Genomic DNA, 22,175 nt, shown 5'->3' with positions numbered 1-22,175 from the left:
TTACTTTAGAAAACAAGACATTTACTTTAAAACCAGACATTTTGGTTTTCTTACAACACAACACCAAGATCTACTCAGAACTACGTGCAACCGACATTGATAAGTCAGTGCGCAACGTAATGTGTAAGTACCAATATTAGCCCACATGGACTGACCACGAGTTTGTTTATCGTAAACTCCCATTATAAACTCTTTTTTTATGTCTTTGTAGCTATCTTTGATATATCTGGGGTACAAAATATAAAAAGTGTGGATAAGATATGTATTTAAAAAATTACATGATACTTTATTTGCAATTTTAGCAGTGCAAAATCGAATCAAATTTCTAAACTTTAATGTAATCTCTAAACAATATGGAGGAAGTAGCAGCTACGACTCTTTAGTTTTAACAATGATCTTTCAGTGTAATCCCTCGCATGCTTTATCTATTTATTTCTCTCCCAAGCTTTCTCTTTTCATTTTTTTACTCTTTCTTTAGGTTTCCTTAGATTGATCTTGATCATTACATTTTTCCAAATCACTTTCTCTTCTTTTTCTATGTAACTGCTTTATTTTTAATATTCCTCAGTACATTATAATTTTGGAAAATAGCTTTAGGAGTGTACAGTTAATTATATTTTAAAAATTTATTTTTTTAAAGCAAGAAAAACTATAAATGAAATAAATGAAATATAAATGAAAAAAATCTAATATTTTTTTCTATACAGTGCACGCATCGATACACAAACGGCAACATGTCTCTGGTTATATAGAGTCTGAGTGTGTAATTTGATTCCGGAAACTAGCTTGAAAAAAAAAACTCCAAATATATCTCAGAAAGCCGAAGATTACAAAGCACAGTCTAGAAAATATTTCAGTCTTAAATTAAATTGAATGCCAAGAAAGAACGAATGTATTTTTAGATCGTATTTCTGCTGAACTTATGTTCCAAGTGAATCAGATTTCAAGCCTTGTCATCATAAAATCTAAAGTGAATAGGAATACAAAAGTAAAGATAAGTATACAAGAAAGCAAAATGTTGAAAGATAGTATCCAATATTTATACATGTTATTAAGGTGTACATTTGACATACAATGTACTACATTTGTATATATATATATATATATATATATTAAGGTATCAATGTATAATGGTGTCAAGGTTTAAGAGAGATGGGGTGGTGGAGCATTAAGATACTCAGTGTTGCTCCTGTTGTTATTGTTGGTTTTTGTTGTTGATGTTGTTGCTGTTTTTGTTGCTGATGTTGTTGTTGTCGTTGTTATTGTAGCTGTTATTGCTACCGATGATGTTGCTACTGCTGTTGTTGCTACTGCTGTTGTTGCTTCTGCTGTTGTTGCTGCTGTTGATGTTGCTACTGTAAGTGTTCTATCGTTGTTGCTATTTATGCTTTTATTGCTGCTGTTATTATTGTTGTTGAATTTGGAATTTTTTTTTCTCTTGTAAAAGTTGATTTCAATTCTCGTCTTAATTATCACCTACCCATTCCCCTCCCAGATTTATCAGCAGATGTGACGGAAAGACAAAAGTCGCTGACAGTATTCCGAGTTCAAGAGACAAAACATTTCGAGATCAAACTAAAAAAATGTCACTAAAAATTCCATCGGATGTAGTCTCCCACACTTGTTCTTAAGGGAAATTAGACTTGAGAAGGTTGTGCAAACTATAGTAGCAAGACAAGGCACTGTACCATTCTGATTTATGCATCTACATATATTTTACAGGGTTTGATATCAAGTCACTTCGTCTGTCTGGTCAAAATCTTTTACACGTTAGTTCTCCAACTTCCCAGTCTCGGATCAAGTTGAAACTTTGCATAATTATTTACTGTTGATAACAAATTATGAAGCAGTAAAAAAAAAAAAAAAAAAAAAAATAAATGTAATTAATTAATTTTCTTTTACTTGGAAAATGTACTACATCAGAGACGGGCGACCTGTGACAATAATCACACTAATGTACGAATTAGGTGGTTCGTTAACAAAGTGTAAACTTCAAACAGATATGTAAAACCTTCTGGTAACTTGAAAGGCTCTGTGGCAAAACACGCTGGCCTACAATCATTGAAAGGCTCAGTGGCAAAACACGCTGGCCTACAATCATTGAAAGGCTCAGTGGCAAAACACGCTGGCCTACAATCATTGAAAGGCTCAGTGGCAAAACACGCTGGCCTACAATCATTGAAAGGCTCTGTGGCAAAACACGCTGGCCTACACTCATTGAAAGGCTCTGTAGCAAAACACGCTGGCCTACAATCATTGAAAGGCTCATTGGCAAAACACGCTGGCCTACAATCAGGGCCGGTCCTAACAATTGCGGGGCCCTATGCGAAACTGATTGCGCGGGGCCAAGTCTGGGTGGGAATAAGGATAATAAGTGAAAATTAAGATTTTGTATTAGAACAAAAATCGACTTTGAATTATATTTATTCTTTACTAAGTACTAAATTGCTATCAAATTAACTTTACTCTACGAACCTTGCAACCTATGGTATATTTATATGCCAGTGACTATCAAAGTAAATAAAGTATTGGAACTTCCGATTAAGGTGAACATTCGCCCGATTATTACATTCTATTACATGAAAGCTAACAATGCCTTTTTCTTTTAACGCGCGTAGGATTGTGTGTTTTCCGCAATGAATGACTCACAAATGACAATTTTATCTATTTTCATGAGATTTTTATGAGCTTTCATGAGATTTGAATAAATTCAGGAGATTTCCAGGAATTTTTCGTATATATTTTGCAATTTAATAATTACACCTAGAATTAGCGCGGGGCCTATGAAAGCGCGGGGCCCACTGCGACCGCATAGGTTGCAGTGGCCTAAGACCGGCCCTGCCTACAATCCTGGAGGCTTGAGTTCGAATACCAACTCGAGCAGACCTTTTTACTTTTTAATTTAGTATTGAATATGCAGCACGATTGATCACATGATTAATTCAAAACAATTGATGCAATTTCACTCACTATGAGAGTAGTTTAAAAACCAACAGCATTCTTTTTATTTGACTTGTTACTTTATGTATTTATTTATACGTGTGATTACATTAACCATTGTGGTACGGCAGAAATCAGTACAATTTTTTTTTTAAATTAAGTTTAAGTTGTCGTGCCACACAAAAATCTTCAAGCTAACTTTGTTATTATTGAGTGATGCAGCAAGGTCAAGCTGACCGGTAAGAACTGGCTAGTACTAGAGCAAGAACAAGGGAGATAATGGGATCAGTAATAAAAAGTACTTACAACTCCAATATTGAGCAGACTTTGCCCAAAGGTGCATTTGAAAGTGTTTTACTGTGTACATGTATCTACTAGTTAGTGTATACTTTGAGTCTTGTCGTTGAAGCACACATACCCCCCTCCTTCTCCCGCTCCTTGTAAACATGTATAAGTCATTATGGGTTATTGTTTAGAGTTCAGTGATACAGTCTCTTGACAAATCTTGAGTTGTATTTCTTGCAAAGCATACCCTTGCATTCGAATGAAATCATGTAGGCTTTGTGATTATTCGTCTGTTATTCCACTTACACCGACATCAGGTCTAGTCCGTGCGGAATATATTTATTTCTGTAGCTCGAACAAAGAATAATGGTCTAAACGTGTGTCTACTTTGAAGGAAATTGAAATAAGAGAATTGCGGGCGAAATAAAAAAAATAATGATACAGAAAAGTACAAGAATATAACTCGCATGAAAAGACCGTTATAAAAATCAATACATGTCTTTTCTATGTTATTTCTCTTTCAGGTTACACTGCTACTGTGGATGATGTGGCAAAGCTTCACTCTGATCTCTTCTCCAATTATAAACGAGTTATCCCGCCTGTCTACCAGCAGAACCATGCAGTTCAAGTTCGATTGTCTCTCTTTCTTTTAATGATACATGATTTGGTAAGAAAATACGAACGTTTAAGCTTAGAGAGTAAGTAACCATGGAAGCAATCTGTGGGAATAAAGGGATAATGACGACTGACCTCGAAGACACATTCATAGCCTTAAGCATTCCTAAGAGGATCCTTATTAAGTGTAGAAGGGCAGTACTGCTTCAGACCAGACACATCATCAGAAAATTTCTGCAATTCAATTTGTTTCCCTTTAACGAAGCTCGACCCTGAAGGTGCCATAGAAATCAAATGAATTTTATTCCATAATAATAATAATAATGACAGCATGTCTAGGTTTGTCAGAAACACCTACCGAAGTCGGCAAAATCAGGTTGTAAAACTAATCCATCAGCACTTAAATTAGAAGCATACCCTGGTGGAAAAAAGCGCCTCCTTATTAGCAAAAACTGACCTCGCAGATATCTGTGAGATCATGATATTCCTAAGAAATTCTTTTTATATTCAGAAAGCGGAACCACAACATCATCAGGGAATTGCTTACTAAATTTAGTTTCTTTTTTTATAAACCTCAATCCCTGCACCACCTTTGCATATTTTTTTAAAACAATTCTTTCTGTTAGCTTGTAAACTCTTCATGGGTGCAAAAAGTGGGACATTGGACACTAGTCCGAGATTAGTGTGCGCAGTGGCTGAGTGGTTAAGCGCTTGGCTTCCGAACCTGGAAATGTTTAATTTCGGTATTTTTAAGGTGTCCCTTAGTCCACCTAACTCTAGTAGGTACCTGAGTTTAGTTGGGGAAAGTAAAGGCGGTTGGTCGTTGTGCTGGCTACATGACACCCTGCTTGTTAGCCGTTAGCCGAAGAAACAGATGACCAAAACATCATCTGCCCATTGCAAGGTCTGAAAGGGAAACTTTACTTACTTAACTTACTTACCGGAAGTTACCGAGATTTGGAAAAAGAGTCTAACGATTTTCCTAGAAATTTGACAGTTCATGTGTATTGTCAATTAAAGGCACGCCAAAGAAAGAAATGATTAATGACACATAAGTTTAACAACTAAACAACAAATAAAGTAGACAATTCAACCATCAGCATGCAAAGTTCTCCCTAGAAAATCGCAGGAATCCACCATGTCTCTTGATCGTCTCTAGATCTCTCTCTTGTGTTCAACGTGTGTTTTCTCGTAGTAGCAAGTTATAGCAATATATTTCGGGGAGGGGGGGGGGAATACTAACACACAGCGATAACTCTGGTTTGACCTCTAAAAGGTATCTACTAAATATTTGTAAAATACTACTCATTAATTTATCAAGAGATCTCTAAAATCGTCTTACAGATCCCCATGAAAATTTCATAGACAGATTCCTTTTACCTCCTAGACACTCACTAAGAACGGTCTTTAACAGGTTCGCAGCCTGAGGACAGCTATTCGCGAAAAACCGCTAGCTTTCTATCAAACCTTTGTATTTTATTTTTGCTGTTTTCCCAAAAGGCTGCAGTCTACATAGAAAGCAACAACAAAAATATCACGAATTTCGTATTTTTATAGATGTTTTTTTTTTTTCTTTTTCCCCTAAGTCTACTTATTTTATTATTACGTCATTTCCACTTCCTTTTAGACGCGGTCTAAATAAAAAAAAATTACATTAATAAGATAAATGTAGAGTGTATTTCTTTTTTTTTTTCAAGAGAGATAAAGAGAGAGAGAGATAAAGTAATTGTACTTTTTAACACTGTCAAAAAAAATCCTAATAGCATTAAAACGATAAATCTAGATCTATTCAAAAGCCGTGAGATAACGATCACAGTTATTAAAACCAAATGGATATTTCTTTTTATTTAGAGAACAAAATACCAAAATAAATGTAGAAAGGGTAACGGGAGTGTCACCTTCATATGTATAAATGATAACAGTACAATTTATCAATACATAATATCAACATTAGATCTCTATCTCTAACTAGATCCAGTATTCTAGTTTACACTATCTTTTAATCATAAAAAAAAAACACCTTCATACTCAGTAGATTTAGTCGCATAACCAAAATCCACTTTATAACTGGGAATGGGGGTATTGACTCGGGGTAAAAAATTGTTGCTTTTTTCTTAATTACTTAAACATTAGTTATTGAGAGCAACGTAATCGCTCGTACAAAAAATCATAAGAAGAACGGTTCATTTTTAAAGAATCGTTTAAATAAATAAATAAATAATAGTAATAGTAATAATCCTATAGAATACGTAAACAGGAGGATCATACAGCAACTGTTAGCTAAATAACTGATATCTCAAATGTAGGGTTAGGGTTCAGAAATAGCCAAGTAACGTGTTTTAAATATAAGAGTGTGTCAAGAAACAGCCATTGCTATCAAGTTAATTTGTTTCAACATTAAGAATTTAAGTATCAGCTGTAGACAAAACGAAATTTAAACAAATCTGTACATGAATTGGACCTATTGAATTTACTTTTTTTTTTTTTGTTTACAAAAAAAGCATGCAGGTAGAAAATAATTATGAAAGCATGTGTCAAGCAAGAGAGACACAAACTATTTGACTATTTTTCAAATCATTTTTTTCAAATTTTGTACTCTTTATTTCTCTCACTTCTAATACATGGGTCAAGTTAAAACTCTACATCTTTATTCATTGCAACTAACAAAACATGAATGAATAATGAAAAAAATTAACAAGTCAACTAATTAATTAATGGTAATAAATTAATTTAGTTTGATATAGAAACTGGTGAAATAAATCTTACAGTATTAAGATATATGGCTATAAATGTACAGTTCTTTCCCTTATATAAGCTTTGCAGTTTTTTTAAGCATTTATATACTATGCTTGTTGTATCTTATAAACAGGACATGAAGAATCAGGTGTTGACCACTAGTGGTTGGTTAAATGTTGTAAGTATTTTTACATATTATGAGATTGACATACTCAGACAAACAAGCCGCCACGTAAACTGTAATCTACCTGCTATAGAAAACACAATATAATTACAAATAACTTAATTTAAAAATTTTATTATTAAATATTAGAATAAAAAGTGTTGTATATTACTTTCTAATAAATCAGGCTTGTACTTGTAAGTTGTAACAGGTTAAATTTTCGAATTTTTTCGTCCGCCGCAAGTGGGAGAATTATTGTAAGGAAGAGAGTCAGTGAGTGCCCTTGCGTTTATGTATGTATTGTAACGGGTTCTTTTCTCAAGTTATATTAGATCTACATTTCAATGAGTTATCTAAAAACTGCAAGTAAAGTTGTTTAATAAGTTTAATCATTTTTTAATTAGACTTATGGACCAACTAGATAGATAGATAGATAGATAGATAGATAGATAGATAGATAGATAGATAGATAGATAGATAGATAGATAAATAGATAGATAGATAGATAGACAGACAGACAGACAGATAGATAGATAGATAGATAGATAGATAGATAGATAGATAGATAGATAGATAGACAGACAGACAGACAGACAGATAGATAGATAGATAGATAGATAGATAGATAGATAGATAGATAGATAGATAGATAGATAGATAGATAGATAGATAGATAGATTCCGAATATTAATTTCACTTGGCTACGCAGCCCCATCTAAGACCTACATGTTTTGCCACATCCAGCGCAAAAATAACCATTGTCCTCCCGTGGTCGATTTAGATTTTAGATACTTTTTTCGCCGTCTACGTCTATCCTCGGCAGTGAATTTTCTTTTGGTCTCAAATGTGTATTCCGCGGCCTTTGTGAGTGATCTCCAGCTGTCTCGTTACGAAGGTGATCACTTCTATGTCAGTTAAAGGAAGTTTGTGCCTAAAACGGTGTATAAAGCGTTTCCGTGGGGCACCTCTGTTACGCCTACATTTCACTCACCCAAAAATAGGCTGCATTCGGCATACGTTTGATTCCCATACGGGATACGTGCCTTGCCCAGGGTAACTGGCGGACTTGAAAGCAGGTTGTGTAGTGGGGAGGCGATAAAAAGTGGGCAGTTCCAACGTAAAAGGTACCATGTGTGAGAGCGGAAAGCTGTGAAAGAGCTTTAAAATAAAGGCGGAGAGTGTTGCTGATCAAAATAAACTCTATAACAAGTGTTAAATGCTAGTGTAAATATACAAGAGCGTTCGTCGACTTTAGAAGAAAGCTCATTTGAATGTCATCTTCTATTTTCACTACAGAACTGGGAGGATGAGTTCCTACGGTGGAACAAAAGTGACTACGGTGGATTGGAAGAAATCATCGTCAGTCAGAGTGCTGTTTGGTTGCCAGATATTTTGGTGGAAAACACGTAAGAATGTATTTATTTAAAGTCTGGATACGTCACGTCTAGTCATGTGACAGGCTCAATGCGAATTGATTGATTTACATGTTTCGGAGTTACTTCAAAATTAAAGATTATTACCTCCTAGCCCTAACCTACCGCATGAGGGAAGGGAATTTCGGAGGGCGAGGTTCAAATCCGGAACCATCCAGACGACAGTCCAGAACGCATACCATATGACCAGGCAGCTATCCTAATATAAGAACTAAAAGAATTCTGAGCCTAACAGTTTTCATAACAAAGTTATACGAGTGTGTTTGAAAAGAACATCATACTTCTTTACAACAATCATACCATTACGTTCGCTAATTAAATTTAAGATAATAAAAACAAACAAATTTTGTAAGTAATTTTGTAATGTAAATATCTTCAAATAATTTTTTTTTAAATATTTTTTTTTTATTAAGAAAACTTTAAAAATAAAATTAAAGAAAAAATGGAAAAAAAACGTTTATAAAAAACTTACGAAACACAAAAGGTTTATTATGGTGAGTTATTATTTCTCGATTTATCTGACAAGATGTTTATGATGTAATAATGTTGTGACATTAGCCTAATAATCATTAGGTCTATAATAGGATAATTGGGTAAAAGAAAATGTTGTTACTACCAATGGTTTTGTCTTTTTTTTTCTCTGACAGAGCTCAGAATTTCGCAGAGATCGGTAGTGAGTCCAGTCTGGTCAGTGTCAAGGACAACGGTCACATCTCTTGGGAGCCTGGTATTCTGACAAAGACAATCTGTGAGGTCAACATTGGGAAATACCCTTTCGACTACCAGAAGTGTGAGATTAAGTTCTTGACCTGGATGCACACCAATAAGACTTTGGATGTCCAGGTGAGCTTCTGGTCATTTTTTTCTGCTTATATGGACCCTTATATGGTTTCGTCATAGACCCATGGGGGTCTAAATAGACCACTTTTTGAATCACTGATGTACATTTACGTAAATAATTAAATTATGTATTTTTAATGTCAGGTAGACAATAAATCTTTTTAGGTGAGCTAAACAAATTCAGACAGACAGACGGACGCACTGAGTGAGTTGATAAAAGCTTTATACAAATATCATTCAGCGTGAACGATATTTTACGTTTTTGTCCAAAGTGTTTTCCATGTTAGTGACTTGATTAGATGAGACTAAAATAGGACACTAAAGACTCTTTGATGATCACACAGAAAAAAACTACTGGTTGTCTAGCCAGGAAAAAAACACATCATTTGGTCAAAGTCTCAGACTTAGTTCGTGGAGATCAAACGAAGTTTTTTGAATGAACTAAAAAGGTTATGAAACCAAAACTATAAATGAAAATTTGTAATATATTTCGTTCAAAAATATTTTCTTTGTCATGTTACCATATTGAAAATATATTCTTATAATTATGATTCTTATAATAAGGGTTTTAACTAGCTAATTTAGCTGAAAATCTCACAGGCTTAGATAATATTTGTCCTGGTTGCATATGCAGACATAGCGTCATGAAAATGTATGTGCTATTTTTCAAAGTATTTCACATGATGTAAACTTTATTATGACTTAATTTTTCAATCGAATTAAGTTAAGTTAATCGAGTTAAGCTACGAGCTAATTTATTTGATTAGTTTTGTATGGAGAAATATAATTGTCGGTACGAGTTTCATGTATATAACAACATATTTATTGTAACTAAGTTCAATATAACAAGACAAGCTCTAAACTGAAACCCCCATAGGAAAGAGGAAGAGGGTACGGCCCAGGGATACATGGCGCCGCGATTTGGAAGCAGATGCCAAGCAGATGGGCAAGACGTGGGGACAGTTGGAGAGACTCACCCAGAACCGAGAAGCCTGGAGGAAGCTAGTTGGTGACCTATGCCCCAGAAGTGACCACAGGCAGAGATGGGATGATGAACTTTAAAATTGGGCATACCATTGACTAGAAAGACTTTTTAAAAAATGTTCTCTCTCTCTCTCTCTCTCTCTCTATGTCTCTCGTTTTTGTTTCTGTTTGTATTGAAGATTTTCATACATAACAGAAAGACTATAAATAGCTCGTGTTTCGGTGTATCCTGTGCACAGATGAAAGGAAGTGTCGATGAACTTTGTTTTTTTAAATGTACATGAGAATTGTTGTGAAAGAAACTTCTGGCGCCTGAATTTATTCAAGAATTACTCGAAGTCAGCAGTTCACTAAGAAATTGAACAATTTGGCAATTCTTTCTTTTGAGCGTGATCTATGTAGGAAACAGAATTTTGATGATATACTTTTATGACTTCGCTAAACGCAAGGCTCGTAAAGTAAAGTTAATTTGATCATTATTTTGTACTTAGTAAAGAATGAATCTATTTTCTAAAACAAAATCTTAATTTTCACTTATTATCCTTATCCCTAACCCGACTGGGCCTCGCGCTATCCGTTTCGAATATGCCCCGTAATTGTTAGGCCCGGCCCTGCTTCAACAATGTCGTTTCATCATTTGTGTGATGGTTTTGTGTATGACTATATAGAGTTGGTTGATCTGTCTCTTTTCAGCCAGGGTCTGACTTTGTTAGTCTCGACGCCACCATCTCTAATGGAGAGTGGGACATCAAGTCAGCTATAGCTAGACCCTACTTCTATCCCTCTACTTACAAGATAGGAACTGGTAAGAGTACTGTTTACATCTTTTATCTTAGGATAATATTGTGCCGCTTGCCTTCTTCTTGAAAAATGCCTAAAATCACAGAGAAAGCAATTAGAACTGGTTGATTATCGTATTTTCTTTTATAGATTTTTTATATTTTCTTATGCATAGGTGGTTTGAGGTATAGTATAAGCTTGGTATTAAAATTATAATTAGCCAAGATAAAAAAAGCCGTTGCTTATTGAGCTACCCATGTGACATCTTTGACTCTTCGTCAACCGTTGGTCACGAATTCAAGCTAAGAACTTGTGTGCTCTAAAAACTTTTGAGTCTAGAATAGAACTCTTAGGTTAAACAGGATCATAAAAAAATATGACGTATCAAATAAGTTAAGTCATGGGCGTAGCCAGGGGATGGTATTGGGGGTTCAAACCCCCCCCCCCCTCCCGAAATGAATTTAGTGACTGATGTTTTGCTTTCATTTTGTTTATTTTAGGTGAGATTTTAAGACTAAACTATCACTTGCCCTAGCACAGCAAACGAGGTTTTGAGTTTAAAACCCCCTACCAGGAGTTTTTGAGTTTAAAACCCCCCTACCAGGGGTTTTCGCAGTTTAATTCCCCTCTTCTATAACACAAAACAAAAAAAATGCAAACGACAATCCCCCGAATTTCACGAACACAGTTAAGGAAGATTTTGATTTTTAAATCCCCTCCAAAATTTACGATAAACCCCCTCTTCAATATGAAAAAAGAAAATTACACACTAAAAATTCTATGAGCGTAGCCAAAGGGGTTTTGAGTTAACCCCCACCCCCTCTTCAGTAGGGTTTGAAGCTAAAAAATACTTCTTCAATATAAAAGAAAAAGCAAATTACGCACTCAAAATGTTATGAGCGTAGCTAAATGGGTTTTGAGTCACTTTTAAGTTTAACCCCCCCCCCCTTTTCAGCGGGGTTTTAAGGTAAAAAATACCTCTTGAATATTAAAAACAAAGCAAATTATACACTCAAAATTCTATGAGTGTAGTCAAGGGGGTTTTGAGTTTAAACTCCCCTCCAATGGAGTTTGAAGCTTAAAAATATCTCTTCAATATAAAAAAAAGCAAATTACACACTCTAAAATCTATGAGCGTAGCCAAAGAGGTTTTGAGTTTAAACCCCCGCTATCGGGGTTTGTAGCTAAAAAATACATCTTCAATGTAAAAAAAAAAGAACCAGCAAATTACGCACTCAAAATACTATGAGCGTTGCCAAAAGGGATTTTGAGTTTAAACCCCCATTCAGAGGGTTTTGATGCTAAAAAATACCTTTTCAATATAAAAAAAGCAAATTACACACTAAAATTATTCGAGCCTAGCCAATCCAATTGGGGGTTTTGAGTTTAAACCCCTCTCCTACAGATGGCTTTTTTAAAAGTTTAAAACCCCTCCAGATGGTTTTGAGTTTAAGATCCCCCTACAGAGCATTTTGAGGTGGAAAACTTATATCTTCAATATTATTCTAAAGCAAACTACAGTTACTAAATTCTATTACCGTAGTAGCTAAATGGGGTTTTGAATTTTAAAATAAAAAACTCTAGAGATTTTTTATTTTTAAACCCCCAACAGATGATTTTGACGATAAAACTTCCCTTTTCGATATAAAATCTAATGCAAACTACAGTCACCTAATTCCAAGAGCGTATTCAAGAAAGGTTATATATTTCTACCAGTGGCGGGGCTCCATTAATAGGGTTCAGTGAATAGTCATATGTGCCGAAATTGAAAAACACAAAATGTGGCTCAACAAAGATGGCTAAGACAGATTTTAGGAGTCACTTTTAGAGATCGGGTTTAAATCAAGTAAATCCTATGCTTTGCCCCGCGCTGGTGGAGCTTCTAGCGCTCCCCCAGACACCCTTTCTGGTAATGGCGAGCAGTCTACAATTTTTCCACTAACTCCAGGAAGAACCTATTCTAGGGCACAACCTCTTCTGAAAGAATGTAGAGTCAGAATGTAATAAAGATTATGTACACACACACACATACATACATATAGATATTTGTTTGCGGGGGGGGGGGAAGGAGAAAAAATCCCCCCAAACCTCCTCCCCCCCCCCCGAAAAAAAATGCTGGCTACGCTCATGAGTTAAGTTATCAAGAATAAAAAGCAAAAAAAAAAACAAGAAAAAGCATTTAACGTGTTTTTGTATATGAACCCAATAAAACCCAAACGAAACCAATAAAACCTAGATATTTCTTCCCAGCTCACACTGGGGTGAAGTTTATCATTGAGCTCATGAGGAAAAGAACATTCTACGTGCTCAACACCATCATCCCAGTGGTCATGCTGTCCCTCCTCAACGTCCTGGTGTTCCTGCTGCCCGCCAGCTCCGGGGAGAAGATGGCCCTGGCTGTGACGGTCCTGCTCTCCTTCACAGTCTACCTCAGCATCATCAGTGAGGTCATGCCAAAAACATCGGAGAGTATATCTATTCTGGGTAAGTCACTTCTTAGGGAAAACAAAACCAGTGCTTTTAATATGCACTCAGGTTATGAATATTGTGAGGTTGAGGTATTAGTCGAATATAAGGCCATTCTCAGATACCAGAACCTCACATCTAATGTGTCAGATAAATCTTATACATTATATTTGTTTCGTTCGTCAGTCCGCTGCCTTGATCGTATTATGTGTGTCTCAATCCACTGCTTTGATCCCATTATTTGTGTTTCAATCCACTGCTTTGATCCCATTATTTGTGTCTCAATCCACTGCTTTGATCCCATTATTTGTGTCTCAATCCACTGCCTTGATCTCATTATTTGTGTCTCAATCCACTGCTTTGATCCCATTATTTGTGTCTCAATCCACTGCTTTGATCCCATTATTTGTGTCTCAATCCACTGCCTTGATCTCATTATTTGTGTCTCAATCCACTGCTTTGATCCCATTATTTGTGTCTCAATCCACTGCTTTGATCCCATTATTTGTGTCTTAATCCACTGCCTTGATCTCATTATTTGTGTCTCAATCCACCGCCATGATCTTATTTTTTGTGTCTCAATCCTCCGCCATGATCTCATTATTTGTGTCTCAATCCATTGCCTTGATCCCATTATTTGTGTCTCAATCCACTGCTTTGATCCCATTATTTGTGTCTCAATCCACTGCCTTGATCTCATTATTTGTGTCTCAATCCACTGCCTTGATCTCATTATTTGTGTCTCAATCCACTGCCTTGATCTCATTATTTGTGTCTCAATCCATTGCCTTGATCTCATTATTTGTGTTTCAATCCACTGCCTTGATCGTATTATTTGTGTCTCAATTCACTGCCTTGATCTCATTATTTGTGTCTCAATCCACTGCCTTGATCTCATTATGTGTGTCTCAATTCACTGCCTTGATCTCATTATGTGTGTCTCAATTCACTGCCTTGATCGTATTATTTGTGTCTCAATTCACTGCTTTGATCTCATTATTTGTGTCTCAATCCACTGCTTTGATCCCATTATTTGTGTCTCAATCCACTGCCTTGATCTCATTATTTGTGTCTCAATCCACTGCTTTGATCCCATTATTTGTGTCTCAATCCACTGCCTTGATCTCATTATTTGTGTCTCAATCCACTGCTTTGATCTCATTATTTGTGTCTCAATTCACTGCCTTGATCTCATTATGTGTGTCTCAATTCACTGCTTTGATCTCATTATTTGTGTTTCAATTCACTGCTTTGATCTCATTATTTGTGTCTCAATCCACTGCCTTGATCTCATTATTTGTGTCTCAATCCACTGCCTTGATCTCATTATGTGTGTCTCAATTCACTGCCTTGATCTCATTATGTGTGTCTCAATTCACTGCCTTGATCTCATTATGTGTGTCTCAATTCACTGCCTTGATCTCATTATGTGTGTCTCAATTCACTGCCTTGATCTCATTATTTGTGTCTCAATTCACTGCCTTGATCTCATTATGTGTGTCTCAATTCACTGCTTTGATCTCATTATTTGTGTTTCAATTCACTGCTTTGATCTCATTATTTGTGTCTCAATCCACTGCCTTGATCTCATTATTTGTGTTTCAATCCACTGCCTTGATCTCATTATGTGTGTCTCAATTCACTGCCTTGATCTCATTATGTGTGTCTCAATTCACTGCCTTGATCGTATTATTTGTGTCTCAATTCACTGCTTTGATCTCATTATTTGTGTCTCAATCCACTGCCTTGATCTCATTATGTGTGTCTCAATTCACTGCCTTGATCGTATTATTTGTGTCTCAATTCACTGCCTTGATCTCATTATTTGTGTTTCAATCCACTGCTTTGATCTCATTATTTGTGTCTCAATCCACTGCCTTGATCTCATTATGTGTGTCTCAATTCACTGCTTTGATCTCATTATTTGTGTTTCAATTCACTGCTTTGATCTCATTATTTGTGTCTCAATCCACTGCCTTGATCTCATTATTTGTGTCTCAATCCACTGCCTTGATCTCATTATGTGTGTCTCAATTCACTGCCTTGATCTCATTATGTGTGTCTCAATTCACTGCCTTGATCTCATTATGTGTGTCTCAATTCACTGCCTTGATCTCATTATGTGTGTCTCAATTCACTGCCTTGATCTCATTATTTGTGTCTCAATTCACTGCCTTGATCTCATTATGTGTGTCTCAATTCACTGCTTTGATCTCATTATTTGTGTTTCAATTCACTGCTTTGATCTCATTATTTGTGTCTCAATCCACTGCCTTGATCTCATTATTTGTGTTTCAATCCACTGCCTTGATCTCATTATGTGTGTCTCAATTCACTGCCTTGATCTCATTATGTGTGTCTCAATTCACTGCCTTGATCGTATTATTTGTGTCTCAATTCACTGCTTTGATCTCATTATTTGTGTCTCAATCCACTGCCTTGATCTCATTATGTGTGTCTCAATTCACTGCCTTGATCGTATTATTTGTGTCTCAATTCACTGCCTTGATCTCATTATTTGTGTTTCAATCCACTGCTTTGATCTCATTATTTGTGTCTCAATCCACTGCCTTGATCTCATTATTTGTGTCTCAATCCACTGCCTTGATCTCATTATTTGTGTCTCAATCCACTGCCTTGATCTCATTATGTGTGTCTCAATTCACTGCCTTGATCTCATTATGTGTGTCTCAATTCACTGCCTTGATCGTATTATTTGTGTTTCAATTCACTGCTTTGATCTCATTATTTGTGTCTCAATCCACCGCCATGATCTCATTATTTGTGTCTCAATCCACTGCCTTGATCTCATTATTTGTGTCTCAATCCACTGCCTTGATCTCATTATTTGTGTCTCAATCCACTGCCTTGATCTCATTATTTGTGTCTCAATTCACTGCCTTGATCGTATTATTTGTGTTTCAATTCACTGCTTTGATCTCATTATTTGTGTCTCAATCCACTGCCTTGATCTCATTATTTGTGTCTCAATCCACTGCCTTGATCTCATTATTTGTGTCTCAATCCACTGCCTTGATCTCATTATTTGTGTCTCAATCCACTGCCTTGATCTCATTATTTGTGTTTCAATTCACTGCTTTGATCTCATTATTTGTGTCTCAATCCACTGCTTTTTATCTGAGCCATTAGTTTTGAGCTCATAATCTATATATGTCCACAGTTTGAGTTTTTTACTAATGCTCGTAATCTTAATTATGCTTTTTCATCTGATTGTCAGCCCTGTTTTTAAAGTACAATCACCTGTTCCTACGTTCTCTTAGCAGTCAGTCATTATGCTTGCTAATATAAAAATAATCTAAGCCATTTATCCACGTAACGGCTTCTAAATTGAGCAAACAGAAGCTATTTAAAGTTGATAAAACATTATGATAACAGTCTGTTTATATTAAATCGTGTTGGGCTGTAAATAATGCACAATGCACTCTAACCGCTAGACATACTTGCTTATGTCTCATGTCAGTGAGACTAATTCTGTTCCAACCGCTTCTATTACGTATGAAACGTTACAGGACATCGACACTTGTAACTTATTGTGTCTGGATTGGAAAACAGATCCAGTTTAGTTCTAGACAGATTGGATCTTGGTTCTAGACTGCATAGTGAACAATATTCTCAATTTTGTTCGTACTTTTATTCATTTACACTCAAGCCGTTTTTATTCTACTATTTTTGACAATTTAGAGACCCGAGAGTAACATATTTTGCAAGTCCGAAGGGGAAAATCAATTGTCAATGATGAAAAAGTTAAGGTAAAAAAAAAAAAAAAAAAAAAAAAAAAGTTAAAACTGAATAGCGCAAATTCTGAGGTTTCCTTATTTAAAAAAAAAAATAAAAAAAATAATTATTTTAAATATTTATAAAGTGAAGTTGTAAAGTAGCAATTAACGATTTTGTTTTTTTAGCTTTATATTCTAAGTAGCTTAGTGTGACACTTGGAAGCGCATTCATCTTGTTTTCTGTTTTTGTTTTTCAGCCGTATATTTAACAACACTTTTGTCTCTCAGCACTATGTCCGTGTTGTCATCAGGAGTCGTTATGAATATGATCCATCAAGACTCAGACAAGCCGGTGCCGACATTTCTGAGGTGTCTCGTCTGCTGCCGCTTAAGGCAAATACGAAGACAAATGAAAAAAGGGAAGATCCGCCGGCGGATGGCCAGCTTCAGGGTTGGTGGGAGAGGAGGGGACGTCCGGGGATTCAGCAGCCACCACAACGACGCTTACTCGGACACCAGCCACGTCTGGAGCAACGGGGAGGGGGGCAGCAAGAAAAGGGGCGTCTACGACAACGAAGGAATGCAAATGTTCACCGCAAATTACTCCAGGGGCGGCCATCAGAACAGTGCCGTGGGGGAGACCAAGATTGATGACAGAAGTGTGGAGGACGAGACGGCGGTGAGGGGTGCTGAACACGTCTCGCTGTTTGAGCACAAAGCAGAGGAGAACTTTGATGACTGGTCGTACATCACGTGGGTGGACGTGGGCAGTGCCGTGGACACTTTACTTTTCTGGACATTCCTGGGCATTACTGTCATGTCCACTACCATTGTCTTGGTACTTTTCTCTTTTCAGTAGCAGCTGACACCTTGTAAATAGAGTTGAACTATGTCTCTTTCTCAGTGAGAGAAAGTACTTAAGACTTCGTCTGAGACCGAGCGAAATATTATGCAAAAGATACATTTACAACTAAACAAAAGTTTCAAAGGAGATGTGAGGTGTCCAACTAGAGACCTATTTTTTTAAATAACTTTCATATAGCCCATCTTTCACGATTATAGCAAGCTCAGTGCGCTGGGGTCCAATCTCTTTTGTGGACCAGTGGGAAGAACGGGTATTAAGGCCCTCAGCTAACACAACTTTTCTCGAGTTGGGACTCGAACCCATTTGTTAGGTGGCCAAGCCGTAGCCAAGCACTTTTTTAACTCAGCCACAGTTCAACAATTAGCGATGATTGGATAGTACCACTCTGTTATAAAAATAATTACTTCTAGACATTTATCGTATACATTTTTATTCCAAATAAATATACTGTATGGAACTATGGAACTATCATATCACATATGTTAATCCAATGACTTGCACTTTCATTACTATTTATGTAATAAGTATATTAATTAATTATTAAATTTTTGTTTAACAGTATATTTGTAAAAATTAAGATCTGTAAAAAAAAATACTTAAGCTACTTAATAATGTGATTGGCCAGTTTGACTTTGTAAATGCTTTCTGTATTAACTTTATTTTGATGTGTTTTCTTTTTAGTTGTGCTTTTATAAACTTTGACTTATTGTTATTGTTCACTCTGTTAGTAATTTGTATCATGTTATTGAAATGATTGTGAATGCTTCATTCAAACATCGAAATGTCACACCTAACTTGTAGATTTAGTTTTAATATGCTGAGAATTTCAAATAAATACAGAATAGCCATATTCATTGCAGCCTGTAGCCTCGGAAAATAATCCACTGTAAGTCAAAGTTGAATATGTTATCGATAGTAAATATGTGTGTTATAATAGTATGTCTGTGCTCAACATATTTCGCTAGAACAATAATGTGATGGCATTGATTGAAATTGAATTGTAGTTTAGTCTGTCTGGATTTAAACGTGTTGTTGATTCCTTCCAGGAGGAGTGCCATGGTTAGAGTGCTGATCAGCACACTAATACACTAATACACTAATACAGCACACTAATACACTAATACAGCACATTTATACAGCACACTAATACAGTGCACTAATACAGCACACTAATACACTAATACAGCACACTAGTACAGCACACTAATACACTACACTAATACAGCACACTAATACAGTGCACTAATACAGCACACTAATACACTTATACAGCACACTAATACACTTATACAGCACACTTATACAGCACACTAATACAGCACACATATACAGCACACTAATACAGCACACTAATACACTACACTAATACACTACACTAATACAGCACACTAATACAGCACACTTATACAGCACACTAATACAGCACACATATACAGCACACTAATACAGAACACTAATACACTACACTAATACACTACACTAATACAGCACACTTATACAGCACACTAATACAGCACACTTATACAGCACATTAATACAGCACACTAATACAGGAGGTGAAAAGGATTTTGTATTGACAAATTTCACTACTTCATATCTTAAGTTGTAAGAAGACAAAAAAAAAGTTGAATCACGTGAGAATACAGAAATCTTATCTATAAATAGATATTTTTTTAATTGCATTGAACGTGTATGTCTCCATTAAGGAATCAAAAACCTTAATGTCCATGCTATGTATTTGTTTCGTTTTATTGGCTTGTTCTATTTTCTATTACATATTTTTTAAAATACTTTATCACTTCTGCTGACTTAGGCCTACTGTCTAATTCAAGTAGTATTGGTTTGTTCTTCTATTTTTTAATGCTTTTTTTTTCCTCCTTCAGTAGTAAAATAAGGGCGTGATGGCCGAGTAAAGCGCTAGGCTTCCGAGAGCCGAGGAGTCTCAAGTTACAATCCTAGTGAAGACTGGAATTTCGAACTTGGGATTTTTTGGACGCCCTTGAGGGCCTAAGTCCACCCAACCCTAATGGATACCTGACTTACGTTGGGAAATAAAAGGCGATTGGTCGTTGTGCTGGCCATATGAAACCCTTGTTACCCTAATGGATACCTGACTTACGTTGGGAAATAAAAGGCGACTGGTCGTTGTGCTGGTCATATGACACCCTTGTTACCCTAATGGATACCTGACTTACGTTGGGAAATAAAAAGGCGATTGGTCGTTGTGCTGGCCATATGACACCCTTGTTACCAGTCAGCCATAGCATTAGATGAGCTTTACATTATCTGCCTCCATAGATCGCAAGGTCTGAAAGGGGCACTTTTCATTATTTTCAATTTCCCTTGTAAAACAACTGTTTCTTTGGCGCTCTATTTCCGTAAGACTTTTTATTAGAGGTAAAGGACTCTATCCAGATGAGGCTCATTCTCATCAAACGAATCTTATTAGAGACAGTCTTGTACTCGAGTCTAACTAGATACCTTCATGTCAAAAATACTTTGTTGCCAATTAACATTGATGCTATGATGATGATGTGTGATGAGATGATGTCTAGGTGTCTAGCTACATGAAAAAAAAAGTAAAATTGTAAAGACCCAATGGACATTGTTTTGTTTTTGTGTATAATTTAAAACGTATTTTGTCTTGTACCGATTCAAACATGTTTATTAATGCAAAGTTTTTGGTGCATTTAATTCAGATGAAGAACAAACACATAACTAGGTATTTAAAAGGTTGAAGAGCAATGTTATGTTTATTTCAAGTTATTTCTATTACAACTTTAAATCTTTGAAGGTGGAAAAGAAATTTTTTAAAACCCTAATCCAGTAACTGTAGATTTAAGACGCCCCTGGACGTGGGGACCCCTCTATTAATATAGACTAATGTCACGGCGGCTGAGTGATTAAGCGCGGGACTTCCGAACCTGGGATTTTGAATTTCTGGATTTTCAGGGCGCCCCTGAGTCCGCCCAACTCTAATGGGTACCTGACTTTAGTTGGGGAAAGTAAAGTGGGTTGGTCGTTGTGCTGGCAACATGACATCCTGCTTGTTACGATTGGCCAAAAAAAAAAAAGGATGACATTAACATCACCTGCTGATCGTATTTCGATCGCCCCAATTCTCCAGCTTGAACAAAAAGATGCTATTTATTCTTCGGAGAATTTGTGGAGAAATAACACATTGTTTAATACAGTGAGTCATTGTAATTCTAAATGCCGTCATTGATATCTCAACCTTTTTTATATGATTTTAACACAGGCGAACACGATAGATGCTACAGTCCCCATACTTTTTTATGTTTTTAGAATTTTGATATTCAGTATTTAACTCCTTTCCTTTCTTATATGTCATAAAATGGACTCGGAGTTTAATCTAAGAACCATAGACATATATATATAGACTGGACGATAAAGAACAAATTATTATCGGAAATATTTGGGAAAAGATAAGTTTGTAGATCCACATCACAAACCTATATATATTTGCCTATGTCTATGATTATAAAACAAAGACAAAATATTGGGAAATTGGCAGTTTTGCACTTTTCAAAACTAAAGATCAAAGGTATATATTGGCTGAAATGTTAGTCCTAGAATTTATAGCTCAATCGCCGCCATTTTTTTTTCACATAGATAGAGTACATAAAACATATTGACTTCCCCCAAATAAAAATAACTTCCTACTTCCAGTCTATATTTATTTATGTCTATGCTAAGAACGCAGAAAAGATGGAATCGTCTCAAAACACCATACATGGAACTATACTAATGGAACACCAGCTTCGAGTTTTTTACAAAGCCAAAGAGAGTCGAAGTGCCGTCGCGCATCATTTTCGCGCATGGTGCAATGTGGAGAAATCCATGATGATGCCAAAGAAGAGATTTACTCAGTCAGTCCCTTGCAATGGGTGTAAAACTTTCGTACGCTCTATTTGATTAGATGTGTAAAAACTTCATCCATTTTCTGACTATCTGATATAATAGATAAAATTTTCTCGAATAAGAGATCGTCACAAAAGTTATTTTTTTCGACCACCCTATAAAATGCCACATTTTTTCAAAAAAATAGAATCTAAATTCCGAAAATACAATCTTTCAGTGTTTCTGTGTTTGGTTTATTTACACTAAATCTGGATGAAGACCTGTCTACCGTTCCGCTAAATGCGTATTTGTTACGATATACTAAATTGCACGAAATAAAAATAAAAATAGGAGGCCTAATACAGTTTTGACACTCCAAGCTACGCATTTCTAATCGTTTTTTTATTATTATTATCGAAAGGACTAGGCTATAGGCATACACGTCTCGTGGGAAACAAATAAAAAGTTCA

General features: G+C 35.9%; 1 protein-coding gene across 2 annotated transcripts in view; it reads left to right on the top strand.

Annotated features, from left to right (window-relative positions):
- Positions 1–20,443, top strand: part of LOC106067204 (neuronal acetylcholine receptor subunit alpha-10-like) — an 85,302-nt gene extending 64,859 nt beyond the window's left edge. For both annotated transcript variants that reach the window (XM_056034280.1, XM_056034279.1), the window contains 7 exons: positions 3,750–3,892; positions 6,710–6,754; positions 8,036–8,145; positions 8,820–9,015; positions 10,690–10,801; positions 13,027–13,260; positions 17,237–20,443. In XM_056034280.1, coding sequence (XP_055890255.1) covers positions 3,750–3,892; positions 6,710–6,754; positions 8,036–8,145; positions 8,820–9,015; positions 10,690–10,801; positions 13,027–13,260; positions 17,237–17,838 — 1,442 coding nt within the window. In that variant the 3' untranslated portion in view covers positions 17,839–20,443. The remainder of the gene's footprint in view (positions 1–3,749; positions 3,893–6,709; positions 6,755–8,035; positions 8,146–8,819; positions 9,016–10,689; positions 10,802–13,026; positions 13,261–17,236) is intronic.
- The last annotated feature ends 1,732 nt before the right edge of the window (positions 20,444–22,175 follow it).

Source organism: Biomphalaria glabrata, chromosome 7 (genome assembly GCF_947242115.1).
Source record: "Biomphalaria glabrata chromosome 7, xgBioGlab47.1, whole genome shotgun sequence".
NCBI lineage: Eukaryota > Metazoa > Mollusca > Gastropoda > Planorbidae > Biomphalaria > Biomphalaria glabrata.
Note: the sequence above shows the minus strand (reverse complement) of the source record. Positions and strands in the feature narration are given on the sequence as shown.